Source organism: Strix uralensis, chromosome 17 (genome assembly GCF_047716275.1).
Source record: "Strix uralensis isolate ZFMK-TIS-50842 chromosome 17, bStrUra1, whole genome shotgun sequence".
NCBI classification, from domain to species: Eukaryota; Metazoa; Chordata; class Aves; order Strigiformes; family Strigidae; genus Strix; species Strix uralensis.
Window position 1 is genome coordinate 12,440,359 of NC_133988.1, and position 20,082 is coordinate 12,460,440.

The 20,082-nt window shown below is 39.8% G+C and overlaps 1 protein-coding gene across 2 annotated transcripts in view; it reads left to right on the forward strand.

The window, feature by feature from the left end:
• The window catches only part of TMEM132D (transmembrane protein 132D), a 294,438-nt gene that overhangs the window by 219,937 nt on the left and 54,419 nt on the right, over window positions 1-20,082 (forward strand). For both annotated transcript variants that reach the window (XR_012631298.1, XM_074887190.1), the window contains one exon: window positions 2,423-2,566. Coding sequence is in view for 1 of the 2 variants with exons in the window: in XM_074887190.1 (XP_074743291.1) it covers window positions 2,423-2,566 (144 nt within the window). In the remaining variant the exon portion in view is untranslated. The remainder of the gene's footprint in view (window positions 1-2,422; window positions 2,567-20,082) is intronic.

Consider the following 20,082-nt stretch of genomic DNA (forward strand, 5'->3'; position numbering starts at 1 on the left):
GCACTTACCAGGGGAAATTACATTTGCCTTTGGTAAGCAGACCTCATTAATCACACTGTTTGAAAGGCTTGGTTATTAAACTTCCCTTTGCTTTATAAAATAATTGCAAGGGTCGTACGGTAATGTATCAACTGGAGGAAGAAGGCCATTCCTGCTTGCGTGGGAAGCAGATCTTTTCAGCTTGGTATGAGGTGCAAGTAGCTAGACATGTGGTACGGCCTCAAATAGTCCCAATGAAATGAGATTCATGCCCAAGTGTTTACAAAATCAGGACCTAATGCCTGGATTCTGTAATTATAGTGAATGCCTAATAGCCCTTTTCTGTCAAGCTGCCCCCATTTGCAGCTCCATGGAGCCTATAGAAGAGTGGCAAAAGTGTCTAAATAACCTGCATGCAGTAACTTTGCTGCAAAGCCCAGATGTGAAAAAAATAAAAGAACCTGGAAACTTAATTGCAAATCTTTCTGTTGCCTGAATAATATATTCTCTACTGAGAATAAATGTGCACTCAAGACAGAAGGGCCTTACAGAACAGGCAGATATTCTCACCTTTGTATGAATTATAATTTCAAAATATCTGAAGGGCTTTTGTGCTGAGGGAGGGAGAGGATTTTCTTCTTAAGTTCTCTTTTTGTGAAATCCTATTTCACCCTCCCCTAAAGATCATGGTGAGGATGGGGCAACTTTAGCAAAGCAGCTATCAAAAGACCAGGAGATTTTTTTCCTTCTTTCTTTAAATATTGCTTTGAGTCTGAATAAAGTGTCTCTGTATCCTTTAGCTGAGAGAAATCTCAGCTTCTCCTCTTTAGCCCAAGAGGCAGTAGGGGGAGTCATCATCTTCTGGTAACTTGGTTTCAATCTCCCACTTTGTTGTCTTCCACAAGTAAAATCAGGTCAGTCTCAGAGCTCATAGCATGAGCTATTTAGATAATGAGAAGTTAGCACTTGGGGGGCTTTGGAAGCCTTTATTTTACAAGAGCCAGCTGAAATCAAGAGCCTCTTGTTCTGCGGGATAGTCCATGATTCGCAGGCACAGTTCTAAAAAGCTCCTTTCCAGAAATGAGCAGTATCTTGCAATTAGGAGTGGAAGAATTCAGGCACCAATTTCTGCAAGTCAGTGATATATGCTGTGCGAGACTGATGTGACACCCCGGTAACCAAGAGCACTGTTTAGTCTCATGCTCTCCATATAATCAGAACTCAGCACTTTTAAATTAGAAGTGATAAATCAAACAGAAGGAATGCATTTTGCAATAATCATCACAACAGTGACATACCAGAGACACAGGTCACTACAGAACTCATTTTGTTTAAAGAGCCCAGGCCCTTCTTAGCATCGTTCCTTTTTGGGAGAGGATGGTTTTGCACGAGCCTCATTAAAAGGTAAAAAAACCACTTGTGAACAAGTGCTTGCCCACCATTACCCAACAGGAGCCAGGATAAGTCCTAGAAAACCTGATGAGCGTCTGATTCCACACAGTCCTGTGGTACATGTAGTCATTTACGCGGGACCGGAATGGTGGCACTCTTAAACTAATTCCCTAGGAGACAGAGCAGGGGAAACCAGAGACAGTGCCACTAGCCCATTTTACAAGCTGTGAATTGTTGAATCTGTCAACGTTGCATCCCAAAGAGCAGCCTAAAGCCTGCCTCTAAGACTAGAATTGCTTCCATACGCGTGGCCAGCCTGAGTGTCCAAGCAGATGTGCAGTCAGAGGCGGTGCTAGAGCACACCCTGTGTGCCAGATGATTTAATGTGCTGTCGGGTGGCTTTTGTAGCACCTGTTATCCCTGTGCAGGCTGTCTGCAGGCTGAAAGGTGGAAAGTGTGCGTATTGCAGAAGACACCCCCTGCTGCAGGGACTTGTAAAGGATCACACAGATTTGGGGCAAAGTGGATTTCTGACTGTCCTCAATCCAAACTTGTTCCCTAACAATTACACAGTATTTCTTTGGTCTAAATGTTGACAGTATTTGTCCAATAGTGTCATAGAATTTCAGCCTTTGTCGAAAACCTTTCAGAAAACAGTTTTGTGGGTAAAACAGCAAGACTTAAGGCATTATGTTTATGTGATCAACAAGATCATTAGCGAGCTCATCAAGATGGAGTTTTCACTATTGTTACATGCAAGGTACATCTTGTTTATGTGGTGCAGGATTGTTTCTCGGGTGTTAGGTTGCTCTGACGCTTGATGAGCATTCATGAAATAGCAATTAGGGCATGACAAATATCTTAACAGCCCTGAATCAGAACTGGGAGTTTGGTTCCAGGATTGAAGGGAGGAAATTTGTCTTTCGTGCCTGCTGCACTTGGAACAGTTCTTGGCGTAGCCATTAGAAATTAAATTAAAGCTGAACCTAGGTGGTACTAATGAATTTAGAGCAAAATATATTATCTAAAGAGGCTTTTTTTGGTCTCTTAGGAAGCAGAGATCCTGAATACAGCTATTCTCACTGGTAAAACAGTGGCTGTTCCTGTCAAAGTGATCTCCGTGGAAGATGATGGGACTGTGACTGATCTTCTGGAATCTGTGGAGTGCAGATCATCAGATGAAGATGTCATTAAGGTAGGATCATATTGCTCTGTTACACAAAGGCAGAGGCCCTACAAAACAGTGGTGTTCTCTAATGTGACAAGTTCTTTCATCTTCTGAACTGCTCTACTGCTGGAAGACAAAGGTTTATTATTGATGTTATGTATAGATTGGTTCAGTTGAGCAATAAAATAAACACAAAATTGCACTTTTTCCATCCTGCATGTCAAATGCTTGGAATTGTCTGTCACTTCCCACTTTTGTGAAGTATTTTCAGAATTTCAGTTGCCTTTTGCTTTTCAGCTATATGGCTGTGTAGGTTCAGGAATGTTGTCAGCTGATGTTCTAGAGAAGGAGGTAATTCCTCTGAAGTTGGTTTGCCACATTGGAACAGGAGCTGTATGACTCAAAGTTTAGGTCTCTTCTTGGTACTGACTAGCAGTGTATTGCAAACAACTTTAGCTTTGAATCTGGAATTGTCTTTGGTCGCAATTGCTACTAGGGTGTCTCACAGGAAATATGTTGGCCACCAATCATAGACTGGGAACTACTGGGTAAGACCCTTGACCAGTGGATTTACTCTGTACAACAGCTCTATAGCCTAAACTTCATTGAAAGATAAGCAGCAGGCAATAATATACTGCTACGCTTAGTTTTGACTCACAGTATGTACTTTCCTTGCCAACAGTGAGGAGACAGCTTGCAGAAATGCCTTTAAGGTGCCTTTTTATTACTGAAATCTTAGGGTCAGACTGGACCCTCAAGAAAATTTGCTGCTTCTTGAAGGCTTTCAGCTTGTACCAATATTCCTACTAAAACTTGTAAGAAGTCCTGCATATTCCTACTCAGCTTGGTTAATGGTTAACACCCGTTAGTGGTAGTGGGAGGACACGGTCAGCAGTGCTGATTGTGGGAGATAGGTAGAAATTATTCCAGCATGGTGACAGAAATGTTGGCTTGTCTACAGCAGATTTTATCTTTTCACAAAGTCATCTGTGGCTGTCACTTGAGAAGAGGAAACGAGAGACATGGCTACAAATAAAAGTTAAAATTGAATTTTTTCTTAACTTAACCAGCATGTCACAAAACGATTACAAATACTACAGGCCACCCCTCCAGCTGCTGGAAATCAGTGTTATCCCATTAACTTCTGCGAACTGCACCATATTGAGGACTCGGCCTTTGTGAAACTTGCCTTAGCCTAAAGCTGACTGGATTGCTAAGCTTTCTCCCTGTTATGTTAGTTCATTTTAATTTGGATTCAAACAGCTGAGGGAGGTGGTTAGCTCCAAAGCAAGCCTACCTGGACCCCACTAGCTGGAAAAGACTCTTCCTAGTGGATGTTTTTTTCCTTTATAGGCAAAGATGAGTGTAGCTACTTGATTGTTACTGTCATATGGGAAACTGTGGGAGTTTGAGACATACCTACAAGTTTAGTAACTTCATGTCACAGAGGGAGTGACAACTTGGAGCAGGGTAATTGAAGATTAGAGCTGGGTATAGGTTTAAATGATCTTTCAGATTTTAATTTTTTTTTTTTGTCAAAAAATTGCAATTTTTACACTCATTGGACTTGCCTTAAGTAATTTCTTCATGATAATTTCTTATACACAAGATGAACCCAAGCAATTTTGAAGTCCATTTTTTATGTTTCCCTTTTAAAATCTACTCAGGGTATCTATTTATCTGAGTAGCCACGATGTTGGTATTTTCATATTAAATGTGTCTTTCTGGCTGTCTTAATAGAGGCGTCGTTTTGTTTCTATGAAGCCCTTTTGAATTTGGTAAATCTGCAAATACAGCAAACTGTTGGACTGAATCTAGGTTTAAAAACAGAAAGAAATTAAGTGGAAGTTAATGGACTAAGTCTTCACTCACTAACTCACTCATTAACTAGCTTTTTAGTTTTTTCAGAGAACTGGAAAAAAGAATTTGAAAGCAAATATATCATTTGGAAGATATTTTTAAAATCAGTTTTGTTTTCAGAAGTCTTAGTTTACCAGAATGATTTGGCATGTTCACTGGATATTTGAGTAATGGTCTTGTCTTATATAAATCTGCAACAGTTTGTAGTGTATAACATGCTCAGCTCTCACACTGCAAAGATAGTAGTACTGCTTAAGTGTATATCTATTAGTAATGGTAAGTACATGAATATACCTACAAAGGCTTGCGTGCTTAATGCTATTCATATATATACCATTGCACAGTGATGCTAATGATAGGCCCTGTGTCAAAACAGGAAATCACTAGTCAGAGATCAAGACATTTTGGGCTTCTGCAAACATCCCCCTGGAGTTCACTTCTCTGCAGTAGGAAGGCAGGTTTCAGCAGCATTAAAATGAGTTACCAGTTTAAAGTGAGCTCTTAATTGAAAATGTGTCTCCGAGTTTCCAGTTTACCTGCTCTGTTTCAGACCAAGCCTTATTCACAGACATCTTATCTAATGAAGATAAAGATATATAATTACTGGCCAGCCTTCAGCATGCAACAGTAATTAGAGTTTCTGTTCTCTGGGCATTAGAGTAGTGAATATAAAATGGAAGGAAAAGTCTGCTTAAAATGCCCACTGAAATATAAAGGTTAAGATTACATTTCTTTGTGTCTTTACTGTTGCTGTTTTTCAATGCATCTGTCATGTAGCATCTAACAGATTGATTACGTCTTTTTGGCTTAGCTTTTATTCCTATTTTTTGGTGTTGATTAATGATGAGTTTAAGTTTATTTTCCTTGCAGAATGAGGATACCTCATTCTTCTTTTACTTTCAGGGACTACATTTATTACTGACATATTTCATCTGAGACTTCAAAGAACTTTAAAGAGCTGGACCAAATTCTGCACTGACTTGTTTTCCACCAAACTGCATCTACTTGAAGTTGGTTGAATAAGTCAGGGCAGAATTTAGTCCACTGAAACAATATTTTTATTGGCAAATGATTATCTGAAATTATTTGATCCACCATGGCAGAGTAATCACGCCAAAAAATGGAGGCATGTTATAAGCTCTGTTTCACAAATGAGGAATCTGAGACACAGAAAAGTTAAGGTAAGAATTTCAAAGTGCTATAAAGAAGTTCTGACCACTGAAGTAGATGGTAAAACTCCTACTGACCTCATGGAAAAGAGAGAGAATGATGAGCAGACTTTTTTTGCTGAGTGGTTAATATGGATCAAATTCTTAAGACAATTTAAACCAAAAATGAGCACAGAGGAAAATTTAATATCTTTTAATCTTTCATTTTGAAAAGACAATTCTGTTTCAAAATGGCCATTTTTTCAAGGCTCAACAAAGCCTAAAAGTCTCCAGAGAAATACTTTCCAATGCTCTGGGTTTTCAATTTGATGAGTTAATTGAAAATCTGCATTTTTAGTTGCCCTGGAATGAAAACACTTTTAGGTTCATTTTGTTTGATCAGTTAACTAAAAATTCCAATATATTCTCAGCTCTGTCCTGAAGCCAGTTGCCAGAAGTCGAACAGTGAATGATGCCAATACTGGGAACAGGATACAGTTTCTCTGGCCCTTTTTTATATTACACTGTGTATTTTATAGAGGAGTCCATTAAAAATCTGTGTGTTACCCATGCTTTTCTAACAAAATACCTTTAGCTTATTTCCTTCTAGAGCATCTTGTACTTTTCTGAGATCTCAGGTAAGGATGCAAACAGGAGGCAGACATACTAACTTTTGTCTGTATTACAAGCAAACTCCTGGGGCAGGAGGAGTGAAAGGGAAGCTGTTACTTTTGGTATCCTTGGCACAACCTAGGACTTACCACAGAGCCGTGGGGCTGTGTCCCACGTGCAGAGGCCATGCAGGATGTTACAGCGTGGCCTCTCACTCTAAATTCCCATTTCCCAAAGCTCTGCTACCAATTCTGACTGTGGGACAATTGCCTGGTGTTTGTCCTCTGCAGAGTCTCATCTTCCTGGCTTTGTGTGAGGAGCAAAGCAGTAATGTTTATCCCTGCTTGCTGTAGGGTTGCAAAGCCAGACTGCTCCAGCCACAGCTACGTGATAGGAAGTTATTGCTGATTGAGCGAAGGGTTGGTAGCTGCTTTGTTCTGTTCACTTTGGACTGTATTTGAGGGGATAACAACACACTTGGCAATTTGTAAAATATTACTGCAGACTAATAAATCTTTCAATAACACTTAGTGTGGTTTTATTAGTGGCAAAAAAACTTCTTTTTAATCAAGTGACAGACTTTACAAAAACTGAAGTGTCAGAGCATTTAAAATAGCCTGAAGCAGACAGTGTTTTAAAACATTAAACTTTTAACAGCTGTTTCTTTTCTTCCTTATACTGGTTCACTTCAGGGAAAAGCTGAATTCTTCTAAAGTCAGTGGAGTGACAGAGTAAAAGATCAAAGGGAGAAGATAATCGAGTCCAGGATTTTATCAGCTCCTCACTCTAGCATTGGCAGTTCCAGTGCTGCAGATTTCACAACCATATTGCTAGTGGCAGTCCATTTGATATCGCTTTAACAACACATTCTTGCATGTGATTACACCAGTTTTCAGTTCCAGCTTTCAACTGGAAAAGAAAACCCTCATGGCTGCAGGTCAAAGGCATGGGCCCCCAGAATGGAGATATTGCTAAGATACACAAAAATTTAAAAACAAGGCAGTATGCAAAATCCCAGTTTCCCTGTGATCTCTCAAGTTTAAGCCAAGCTAAGAGTGATTTGAGATGCATGGTTTGGCTCGATTGAGTCTAACAACTCACCTAGTCAAAAGGGAGAAGCCAAGTATTCACCCTTTCCTGGTGCATGCTGCAGTGAATTAGTGGAGGGAGAAGGACAGAAGGAGGAGAAAGCATCCTGCAGTGGGGCAAAGCAAGGCAGGAGAGAGGGAAGAATGAGGAGGAGCAAGCCCCTCTTTCAGAAGTAGTGATCTATTAAACTAGCTAACCAGAATGTGCAATATCACATCCAGGTGAGGTTGTCACATGGGTTTTGGTCACTCAGTCTTCAGAGGGATGATATCAAAGAAAATACTTTCCCATCAGCAAATGGTCTTTTGTCTGTATTGAACACTTGCATAGAATATGGTTGTGTAGGGCTGAATTTTATAATGGGCAAATAAATCTCTGCCTTGAGGGTTCAGTGAAGATCAAGTTCATGCCATAGTTATCCACAATGTAAGGTGCTTTCTCTCACCAGCCAAACTGCCTTATTCCATCCCAAATAATTTTGATCTGTCTTGAAACAAACATTTGATTTAAGTCAGCAAATGGATGTTTTTGTTTTCTGTGGTGTCTAAACATTTTATTTTGATAGAAAATGATGAAATCATGTCCTGTCATTCAACTCGGTTTCAGTATTCTTGACATCAGCAGAATCTTTCTGAACTTTTCACCTGAGGATGAAGCAACTGTGAAAAACAAAATAATTTTTCTGATCTGCTCTGGTAATCAGGAGACAGGACAAACTCAGAAAAACGCACTATCAAAAATAAAAGTTGTAATTAATGACTGTTGAGTTCAGTCCATGTGCTGTTGATGTTGGTTATAAAGGGAGCAGGAACAATTTTAATCTCTCTCTGGTATGAAGAGCAAGCATGGCAAAGATGAGTTCTGAATGTAGAACTGATATGACAGTCCCCCATCTCCTAAGAATCATCTGAAACTCACCTAAAGCTGTTGAAGTTACTGGATTTGTCTCTTTCATATTCTGCCAATTCATCATTCTGATGTGAATCTTGAGAAGTAACAAGATTTTTGTGGAGTTGTTTGCCTTTTTGTAATCATCAATACTGAAAATCCCAGTGTGACTGCTACAGTTGCTGCTGACTGCAGTTTCTTGATATTTATGAAAGGCTATAAGCTTATAAGATACGAAACTTCTCTGTAATGGAAAAATCCAAATAATACCTAAATAGAGGCTTCCACAAAATTCTACAGAAGATACCCATGAATCAGTCTCTTTGTGCTTAATGGGCAAGAATATGTGGTCTTGTAGAGCCAGAGATGATAATCTCTTTCTTTCTGTGGGTATTTCTGTTCCTTTGTTGGGAGGAATAGGTCTATATCCATAAAAAGAATGAGGCAAAATCTAAAGAATATCCAAACAGTGATGCCAAAGGGAATCTGAGTGATCAGATTTCATAATTTGCTGAACCCGAAGGGGGAAGACGAATGTCCCTAATACCTTAAACAATTGCTAAGGTGCAATTCTGTGACTGTTTAAAACTAACATGGAGCTGCCATCCCTGTCTTTCTGCTGGCCATGAGCGCAGCTAAGTGAAAATTAATCAGGTTTGGTTTGTTTTTTTTTTTTTAATTGTGGTGAATGAGCTGTCTGCCTGCCCAGCTCCCTGCTCCCTGACTGAGTTCATTTCAGACGCTCACGATGCTTGTGCCAGCACTAGAAAAGAAGTGACATCAGAGTGGGAATCAGTAGCTGAGGGTGAGAGGTGGCCAGGAGTGCTTCTTTCTATTGTATATTCACTTATGTGACATTGGAAATCAAGGCTTTGCACAGGCATTCCCATGCTATCACATCATTATTCTGATACCATCCATGTAAAAGGCTTATCCGGACATGTGCCTGTGAATCCCCCCAGTGAAGATGCTTCAGGAACTATGGTGAAGAAGATATTCCAAGTGTCTCACCTATTTCTGAGTGCCAGATTTGTACAGCAGAAGATACCCATGTATGAATGTCAAAATCACCTTGCCTTTCAAAGGGGATCAGGGCTCGTACTGTTTTTAGCTGCTTTCAAAGCCCAACTCATTGTATACTGAATCCCAGTACTGAGAAATGCTCCATCATCTCAATGAAAAGAGATTGGTTGATCTCTATAAAAAATGTGCTGAGGAAGTAAGGAACAGGCAAGCTGAATACAAAGGGAAATCAGTTCTCTTCTTTCTTCCACTGGGCTAAGCCAGCAGTGCATTACTGAGGCACATGGTGTTACACTGATATAAATGAAAACTAAATTGGGCTCAGATCATCCCATAGCACCTGTCTCCAAAACAGGAACTTGCATTAATCATTTTAAGTTGTGATTCTTTCTCTTAAAATGTTCCTTTTAGCTTTAAAACTCTTTGTGTTCTTCAGTTCCAGTGACCGTCTGCCACTTTCATTTAGAAGATGTGGTATTTATAGCTGTTCATGCCTGCTCTAAGCCATCCTGCAGAACATGGCACAAAACTCTGTGTTGCTTTATTACCACACAGTAAAAAGTTACAATATGCCATATAAATTATTGTCTTAGTCCAATTTAGGATTTTTTTTGACATATTAGATACAGCATAGCGACTAAATGACTTTGCTTTTGCTTATCATTTTCAGGACTATCCAGACATTGTATTAACTGTGGAAGGGATTGGTCTTACTAAAATAAAAATATATGTGACAAGATATTTTCAGGTGATTTAAATATGCTTAGATCCTGTGACTGCACCAGTACTCCATTGATTAATATTAGCTGAAGATTAGGCTGGTGATCTGGAGTTAGTAGAGAAACTGCTGGTCATATCTGAATTATCCTGAATATTAGCTATGGAATATTTGGAGGACTCCTAGAGTTCTCATAGGCAACTGGAAGAACAAGGGGCTTATTTAGAGCATACATATATGAAAGAAAAAAAGAGTCTACAGGTGTTAGGAAGGCTAAGAGCTCAAAAGGACATAATGAGCCCAGAACTTGTAATCACGTCCAGTTCTCTCTTCTTCATTGGTAATGAAGAAAGGAAGTATGCTCTAGTGGCTAAGTCTGGGTTGGGATTTGAGGCATTACAGGTTCTAATAAGGGCTCAGTCTGCATACAGTATATGACTTTTGATTTTCATTTCATTTGCCTCTGCCTTAATTAGATTGGACAACAATTAGATAACCCATTGGATGGGTTTTCAGATGCTGCACTGAAATGTGCTGGTTACAGTGTGGGCTCTGGCATATGCTTTCAGCTGTGACATTGGTGTGTTACTGTGATCTTTGGCATGTCATTTATTTGATCCGTCTCCACATAGACACACACAAAAGATGTATAATGGTTCTAATTTACCTTGACAGATAAAGAGCATTAATACTAAATCCTTGAAAAATGCTTTGAGATCTTTACATAAAATGTACTATCTAAGCATCATCATTATGATTGTTAATAATATACATAACCCTAACTAGGACAGAGCACAGACTCTTTAGGAAGCAATCCTGTTAAATTTAACTTAATCACAGCACATAAAAATTACTGTCATGGTAAAATATCAGTGACTGAGTAAGGATTTAGAATTATTTCCAGATTTCTTATATAACTGGGTCTGTGCAGGTTTGCTGACTGAAGATTTCTTCCCTTTTATCCACCATCTGGACCATTTTGCATTACTTTCTAGGACCTTGTTGAGGCAAGCATGTAACCATCTTTGCCTGAAGCTTAAAAGGCAAGGACTTTGTACATCAGGCCACTGGCTAAATGACTTAGGCAAGGTAAGTTTCAAACCTTTGTGGCTGATCCACTGAAATAGAGTACTTTTCAAATTATTCCTCTATTCTGTTTTAGACAGATAATCATGCTCACTATTTACCAGACCAGGGATTAATTAATAAGGAGAGAAGAAATGTAGACAGAAATCTCGAGGGTGAATGGTTCCCTTTGGTACCATGGAGAGCGATACATGAATTGCCGGGTGTAGTCCAGAGCATTCAGGAAAGAATCTTGCAGATCAATGTCCTGCTACAGTGTAATGGTGAAACATCTATATCCATGGAATAGGTTTTCATGTCTCTCTTCCCTTCCATATATGTGCAGGAAAATGAATGTGAAGACAATGTATGAGAGGTGATGTGTCCACCTTTCGGTAGGCTTCCCTCTCCACTGCTTGACTCTCTTAGCTGCTGTTTTCACTAACATTCAGCTAGTGATATCCAGCCCACCCATCATCTTAACTCAGCCTCATCTCTCCCTCCTCCTGCGGTTCTTCTCTAGTGGCTATCCAGCTGTTCCATACTGTCTGGTGCTGCTGCTTTTGCTATTTTTCTGTGCTTGTCATGTTTAAATATTTTTGTTTCTGCCCTTCCTTACCCTTTATGTTGCCAGTTTTTAGCCTTCTTATATCAGTCCCATTGTTAAACTTTTCTGAAAACTCTGAGACAATAAACTATCTAGTGGTATCCTAATGTCTCATAAGCACCATTGGCTGCATGTCTAGATCCTGCAGTATCTTAAGATTTGCAGAAGTGGTCAGCTTCCACTGAGGGAGCTAGGTAAGCTTGGGCAGAGCAAATGTATCCTATGAAAAGCCAATTCATCCTTTTCCAGAGATGTTTTTGGTGGAGCATAATCAAATTTAAAAATTGCTATCCTTAAATAGCTTAGAATGAGTATGTTTTGAGGCAGATGTTTTTGCAGTGTAGTCCTGGCTTGTGATGTCAGCTCTTCCCTGGTTTTCTGTGATGACTTTTGGCTACCCATTTACTTGCTCTCTTTGTAGTTACTTATAAAATTGATGTCGTACTTCTGAAGGATTTCCAAGAACATAAGAAGGTAAAGAAGTAAAACACATCCGAAAAGTGCTTTGACATGTCAGAATACAAGGCGTTATCTGAGTCCAGTTTATTATCAAGAATAATTATCTGTAATAGTTTTCATGCTTTACACATGATAGGATCTGGTCTATTGCCTTTTCTAAGACTGTGGCATGGGTGTTGTATTTGTTTGTAGGAGACACTACTGCTATTATTTTTGCCACATCAGCTACCCACAGAAATGATGAACAGCTTTCCTGTTTCAGCCTTATTTTGCAGCATCATCTTGTTTAACTGGTTATTGGATGATATGCCTGATTTCTGAAGCTATTTATGCATTCAAATCCAATTAATTTAATTGGGAATTAGAAACCTAAGCACCTACAAAAACTGGCCTCAATGGCTCTTCAGTTTTAGTTAAAAGTAAAACTGTGTATTTAGAGCAGGTGGGTATTATAGAAAGCTGATATTTTCTCCCAACTTAGATAATCTCTTCCATATAATAACTATTAAAAATAACCTGATTATTTGCAAGCAGGTAATTATTTTGCAACTGTAAAGGGGTTTTGTTTGAGTAAATTTAGGGCATCTTCTTTAGACTTCAGGATTTGAGTGCCTTCAGCAATTACTTTTAGCATTTGTGAGCGTGTGAAAAGCTGTTGTAGTGTTTGAGATTTTGTGCAGATCTGGAGCTGATACCAAAATGAAACCTATGAACATGACGTTCCATTACATGCTCCATTTCATTCTACTAAAACCCAGAGAGGGAGAAGTGAAACTTCAGTAATGAAGGAAAGTATAATTTGCCCTGGTGACTAGGCATCTAAAGGCACAATGGATGTGTACTAAATGACATTTTATGCATTGTCTGTAAGCATTAGATTAATTACACTTGACTGTCACTAAAAGAAAAACTCAGGGCCAGTCTCACATGCAAACATACACTTTCTGCTAATGATTGGATCTCATTTCTGCCACTGAAAATCCAGAGTTAACCCAGTGTAGTTAATGGGATTGCTCTGCATTTTATTTGATGAAGAGAAGAGAAAGTCTATTCCTTATTGGGAAATTTTTTTGTCTCTAAGCACAGTTCTCACCATCACTGGATGGTTTAGTTTGGCATCAGCTTAATGCTGAAAGCAAAGATCAGCGAGAGCCAATTTTAGCTGTTTCAGTGCCATAGCCATAAGTCAGCCCATGTTTCCTTGAAAGTTCTTCACACATTTTGATGATGCTGAGCTGAGTTTCAAGCTTGTAACAAATCTTGAAAGCAACTGTTTCCCTAGGGCTGAGAATTTCATCACAAGGATTTCACAGAGGCCTGCAGACAGGATAAGAAACAGCCCCTCTGGCAATACAGTTGTATGTACTATACTAATTTTTGAAGACACCTTGACAAGTAGTTTTCCAAATTCTGCCCTTTGTTCCCAGGTTAAACAATGTGTGTGTCTAATCTCATCTCCTGCTCTCTGTCCTCTACGTAGATTCAGCTGGACTGCTTTCATTGATATTTATTTCTTTAGAGCTCAGGCTGCTAGGAAAGCTGCACGTACATATGAGTAACCTCATCCTGTACTTTTTAGTATCCAGATCTGACAGTTATCATCTGGTCTCTAGCAGGGCTAATTACTCATAAGAGTTTTCTTCATGGGCTGGTTCATTGTTTTGTTGCTGTTGAGGTTCTGGAAAAACTGAGCTCATAAAATGGGATGTTAAATGTCATAAAGTACCCCCCCCCAGAAAAACTGTAGTAAAGATGAGTCAGAAATTACTAGGGGGCATGAACGAAGATGATCCCAGAAGCACATTAGCTGGGAGAGGACTTCCTTCACTCAAACAGTGCAGGAAACAGAAATAATCTGTTATATTGCTGGTGGAGGGGGGATCCACAGTGGAAGGGTCTTGGTCTCTTTCCCACTCAGTCATCGGCAAAAGGTGAGCTCTCTGCTTTACACGCTGTCAAGGGTGAAATGATCAGCTGTTCACAAACTTCTAATTTAAACAATTATGTTTAATCATATACTTTTGCCAGAGGTTGGTATAATGTGTAAAGACAATTTCAATTCTTTACAGCCATAAGATGCCCCGTATTTTACCATGCGTATCTCCAGATTTGTTAATAATAAGCTTTGTCTGGTCTGTCAATTTCTCTATTGTTTGTTTAGTGAAAGGATCCAGTGAAGGCTTAGAAAATAACTTGAACGCAAGGCTGAGGTTTCCAATGTGATTTAAGGTCACTGAGCTTGTGTAGTCTAATGGGAGTTGAGCACTCAACTTCAGGTTTCATTGGAAAATATAATTCAAGTGATCAGTTTAAGTGCATGATCAGGATGAAATCTGAACTATCCTTGTCAAGGTCTGGCAGTAAGCAGGTGATGTCCACCATCCCAAAGGCAGAAAAACTCTCAGCCACCAGTCAGCTGCAGTAAGTATAGAAAATTCTGCTGAAGCTTCGGAATTATTACTTAACTAGCATTATATTTTCCTTTGTAAAAGGCTTTAGATGCAAAGCCCTCTGTTCAGACCCACCTGGTATCTGCAGCACACAGGTTTGAATTGAGAGAAACACATTTATATTTTCTGGAACCTAGTCCCTGTGCAGACCAGTTTGCTGCTAGCAGACTTCATGGGTGCTTCAGGGCTGCCCTAAGTTTTGAGTTTTAATGAGCTAAGTCATAAGAAGACTATCACTCAGGCAGGCTTTTCTGGAGTTTGGTATGTTTTCTCTTCCTGGGAACACCCCCAACTTGGCTCTTTTGTCAGAAGCTGACACTGCAGTGACCAGTCCAGTTATCTGTAAGTGGAAAAGCCTCATATGTTTTCTTCCTCTTCATAGCATGACAGGAGTGCAGGCGGGCCAGAGCTGGGGGACCAAGACTGTCCTATCTCTGAGGATACTCAAAGATACTCCCTGCTCATAAAAGAAGGAAAATAAGGAAAAAAAATGCTGAAAACAGTCCAATTCTGCTTACATTAGTATCATTGTAAAACAGAGGCAAACTACAGAGAGTGGTTTTGTTACAAAGATATAAACTGGTATAAAACGAATGCCAGCTTCCTAGGGAATGGGGCACCACCATGATCTTCCACAGTCTAATTGTTCCACTAGACACTTATCTAGCTAGCCTGGGGCTTTCTGGGGGTTGCATCAAGGCTTTCATTTGTTAGAGTCATATTTTTCCCTTTCATGTGAAATGTAGCCTGAAATACAGAAAAGAACAGTTTCTAATTAAAGTCCCACCTAAATCCATTATAACTTCTGAAGTCATTGGGACAGGGAGATAAAAGAACGGTAATGATCCCAATATGTAAATATAGATGTAAAAGTTTGTTTGGAGGAATGGAGGTTAGAGGCCAAATATCATGAAACCAAACATAAAGCTTCTTGGTAGAAATTGAATCAGTGCATTAGTTATCATGGATTTTCATAAAAATAAAGTCATAATGCACGTTCATGTTTCAGTTCATAAATGTGAAGTGACAGCCTATGAGTTAGCCACTAAAATGATATTATAGACCCAAAAAAGAATAATAGAGGAAATTGAGAAAGCAGAAGAGAGAGTTGTAATAGAATTGGGCAGTGGCATAAATATAAATCATGAAAGGGAGATTGATTTAATGAAAGATATGAAAGTCAGAAACTCGAGGTGTTAAAAAGATCATCTGCTCATCTGATAAAGAATCCCTAAGGCTACACAACTTTTAGCTGAAACAGCCAGATTTACTTAAAGTAGATGAACTTTAAAATTGTATAAGGAATAACATTACAAGGGAACATGCTTCTGCAGTACACACAGTCTATTAAGAGGTTGTGCAAAAGAGGAAGAAGCTTACATTGATCCACTGGAAAATTATCTTTGCTCATAAATTTTGTCAGAAGATTTACAAGTAGATACGGAAATAAGAAATTGTTGTAATCCAAAGAGCCTAAATAGCAACATTTACGTGCTAGCCAGCTATGAGGATTTGGAAGAAAGCACTCGGTGAAATGAGTTGGCCAGGCTACTTCTGTGCATGGTGTTTGTACATAAAAAGCAGGTAGGACAGACACAGATGCCATGTGAGTGCCGTCTCCATCTAAGTGTCTGCTAATGTGGAAAGATTTATTTTAGCTTGTGAAAGCCTTTCAGGATTCACACATATCCATCTCTAAGTGCAAAGAAACTAAAATCTCCCTTGTCTGCACATGTCTGAGGGAAGAAGGCTCAAAGATCCAGATGAAGCTGTGCTAAGATCTCCTCTCAATATCTGAGGGTGATAGAATAACTCTTTTTTAGTACTGCTTTATGCAAAAGCATGGAAATCAACAAGTTTGAAGTGCAGCTTCATCCCCAGCAGTCCTATAGGCGTGAATAAGTACACAATGAGATTTTGCAGCAATCATAGTTCTGTTGTAAATATCACATCTTTCATTTTCCTTCTCTCTCCATTATATGGAGTCCTCCTTTTCAAACAAAGAAAAAGGAAGGGATTATGGAGCCTCTTCTTAACTGCTGTATCTCAGCCCACTGAAATATGCACACACGTACGCAGACATTGGGTGAGACACAGCAGAGAAGAGCCCAGGGAGGAACTATACATATTCTGTAATCAGCTTTTCTCTTTCTATAACGTGATTTTGCATGGTGAGGGTCACCTCTGCTTCTGAAAAAAATCTAAATAATCTTAGCAAGTTCCTCAGAGCATCTTCCTGAGGCAGACAACCCTTATTCACCTGAGGGGGAAATAAGGAGTTTAATAACTCACCTAAAAATCTCACAGCAAATAATTCTTGGAGAAGTTCAGAAGGCTTTGTGGAGCCCACTGAATGCCTCATCATACCAGAAGTGTTCCCTCTTTCTCAGACTTACTCTCCCTAGGAATGGATGAGTAGCAATCACCAGCAACATTTTCATAGTAGGTCATGAAGTTGAGCACAGCTGAGTGATGGCACAGGCGGGCTTTCAGCAGGAAAACGAAGGAGAGTGATGGGACGCCAGCGAACCTTGCAATCTGCTGCTTTGAAGCTGCAATGACAAGTGTGTGATTAGTGAGCTGGGGATACCAAATGAGCCCAGTCTTTGCTCTGTTTTAAATAAAAAAAGTAAGCTTATGAGCAGTTGAAATTGTGGTACCAGGTTGAGCTCAGTACAATTGCAGTAATATTAAGCCCTTGTCATCAGTTGTCTACTCAGCCCACTGGTGAGTGTGAAGGGTAAAACCAGAGCAAGCTCCTGCCAGCTCTCTGTGCCAAGAGCTTGGCATTAATATGTACATTTTCCAGGGACCTTTGCATATAGTTGAGCTGTCCACTTTGTTCACGTTGTCTGGAAGCCAAGAGGAGAGGGTGCAGCTGCCCAGCTGCTCCAGGTGCCTGCAAGGTAGGCCAGGGTGTCCTTATACGGGGGACTTGCAGATTAGCATAAGTGAAGCTCTAAAGACTGAGTATGTCTGGCACAGCATCAACACTAAATACATGAGTGTTGCTGGGTTTTGGCCATGAGGTCTTTATAAAAGAGCAAGAGTGTCTGTGAAATGCCAGAGAAGATCTGACAGGCTGCACTGTCGTATCACTTGCATGCCCTGTAAAGAAGTGAAACACTCACGTATCCGCCTAACTCTTGAACCATAAATTCCTGAAGAGCCTTGCTATAAAAACTACTCCACTCATCTTCCTGGGAATTTCTTAAGCTTAAGAAAAAAAGTCATTTTAGCATCCTGCTACCAAATCAGCAAAATGGCTCTGCTCTTTCACATGTAGGTGTATGTGAGGGACTGAGGCTTCTAACACGGTTCACAAATGTGGGCAGCCGTTGGCAGACTAAAAAGCACCAGCCTCATGGAATGCACTTTCTTTGCCAGCTTTATTCCTCCCCTCTGAGCTCCACCTGCAAAGGTAAGTGCTGAAGATAGCTGGTGCTGTGCTAGTACTTCTGGAAGCACCGCTTCTGGGAAGACAGTCTGCATCCCCTGGGCTGATGTGTCTGGGCTGATTCTGAGCTTACTTAGACATGAGTGAGTCAAGAAAGAGGAGTCAATGCCTCAGGTTTGTTGTAAAAATTGATTGATCTTAGGCTTGTGGCTGTGTATTTGTGTGATTTGTAGCAGAATGAGAGATGATCCAGGACTAAGGCTCCATCACCTGTCTTGTTCAAATAAATAACAATAACTAAATGTAAAACTCTGCTAATTCCCCTTTGCACTCCCCTATACCATGTGTGCTATTTTCAAGAGGAGATCTTTTATTTAGGAAGGTTCATTTCTGCCAGCTCATATGTGAGTAACAGCAGCTACTCTTTCAGGGAGTAGTGAAGATGTAAAATGTCTCTAAGCACTGCAAGAGCAAGTGAAGCTGCTGCTTGACAGTGCCGTGACATGTTTTCATAAATGTTTCTTTGGAGGTGGGTATATCTGTCTTTGAAAGGAGATGCAGGTCTTTCCAGGGTACTGCAGAACTCGGTGCAAATCCTGGTGTTCAGAAGTTCCTTTTTTATGCCTCTGAGTTTAAAACCTGTAATGAATTAGATAGAGACAAGAATAGTCACCCATCCTTTGTGGTGTAATCCTGATTTTCACAGGGGGATTTGCAGCATGAAATAGCAGAATTTGATGCCAACATCTGATCATTTGGGACCTCAGCACCCAAGTCCTTCTAGTGTCCTTAAGAATCACAGCACTGTTATGCAGATCTGGAATATTTTGCTAATTAGACCATTGTTCAATTACAAGGCCAAATACAGATTAAAAGACTTCCTTGGGGCTTTGTCTGTTTACCTCTTTGTGTCTTTGTTGCCGGCATCCAGAATGAGTTCATGGAGCTGCTCTGCTTCTTGCAGCCTGTGCTGGGAGAGACAAGCTGCTGACTGGAACAGTTCTTCCATTAAGTGTCCAGATTTCATCATAAGCTTTAAATAGGAGTTTGCTGGAAGAGATCCAGCTACTGACTACACAGACTCATGCCTACTTATTCCTGTAGCTTCCGTATCCTGCTGTCTTCACATGAAATACAGCTTCACCGGGGATTCTTGATCAGTTATGCAACTTTGTTATTAACGTCATCAATTCCTAATCACTGAGAACAGCAAGAGGTGTCAATACGACAGGGTAGTGTACTTTCGGATGGAGTCTGTTTCATAATCTGGCTATTTTTCCTTCTTGGTTGTTTGAAGATAGTTCAGATATCAAAGTTCATGACTGACCTCGATTTAACAGTAAATACATATATGGTATGAGTGCTTGTCAGGATGGAAGGAGTGTGAAAGCATTTGGAAGATCAAAGCAGCATGACTCCCATCAGAGTCAACGGGGAACAAGCAGCTAAAATCTTACAAAATGCTCTCAAATTATCCTCCACCTTCAATTCCCATCCTTACTGAAACCATCTCCTGAAATGTTTTATTGAATGTGTTCCTTTTTTTCATTTCTTTAAAAGTGAAAGGAAGCTCAGAGGAACTGTAGGTTCAGGTTAGCAGCAAGATCAACTGCTTTTCACTTGAAGGCCAAATGGCACCTAGCCTGCACTGCCGTGTAACCCTATTAGCTGCAACAGGGCTGACAGGTTGAGAGCTAGAGCAGAATTTGGCTTTCTCTTTGGTTATGGAGAGAAAAGCTGATGTTTTTCTAATCTTACACTGATCCTGAGCATGTTTTAAGAACTCTCTTGTCTTTGCTGACTATTAGCCCCAAGCACATCATAGCCTAAATCCTATATATATCTGGTCTGTTGTCTTCTGCACTGTAAGAGCTATAGACACAAGACAGACATTTGCTCTCACCATGTTTATTACTGTCTCAATACATTTATATTGCAATAGCACCTATGTCTCTCAACAGCACCGAGTCTCAATGACCAGAACTGCTGTTCCCTATCAAGAGACTGTCCTGTGACAATCTCAACAGCTATGAATAAAACATTAATGAATGAAAGAAATGAGCAGAAAAGAAACATTTTATGAGGTCAAATGGCAGAGATGAAATAGAAACTGTGTCTCTTCAGTCCTCACCTGGACTTCATTTCATGAATGTGTTTTTTGTTTTATAAGTTTTTCTAGAATATGTCTGTGAGAGGAAATAGTTTGTGTCTTGGCTTTCCTGTTTAT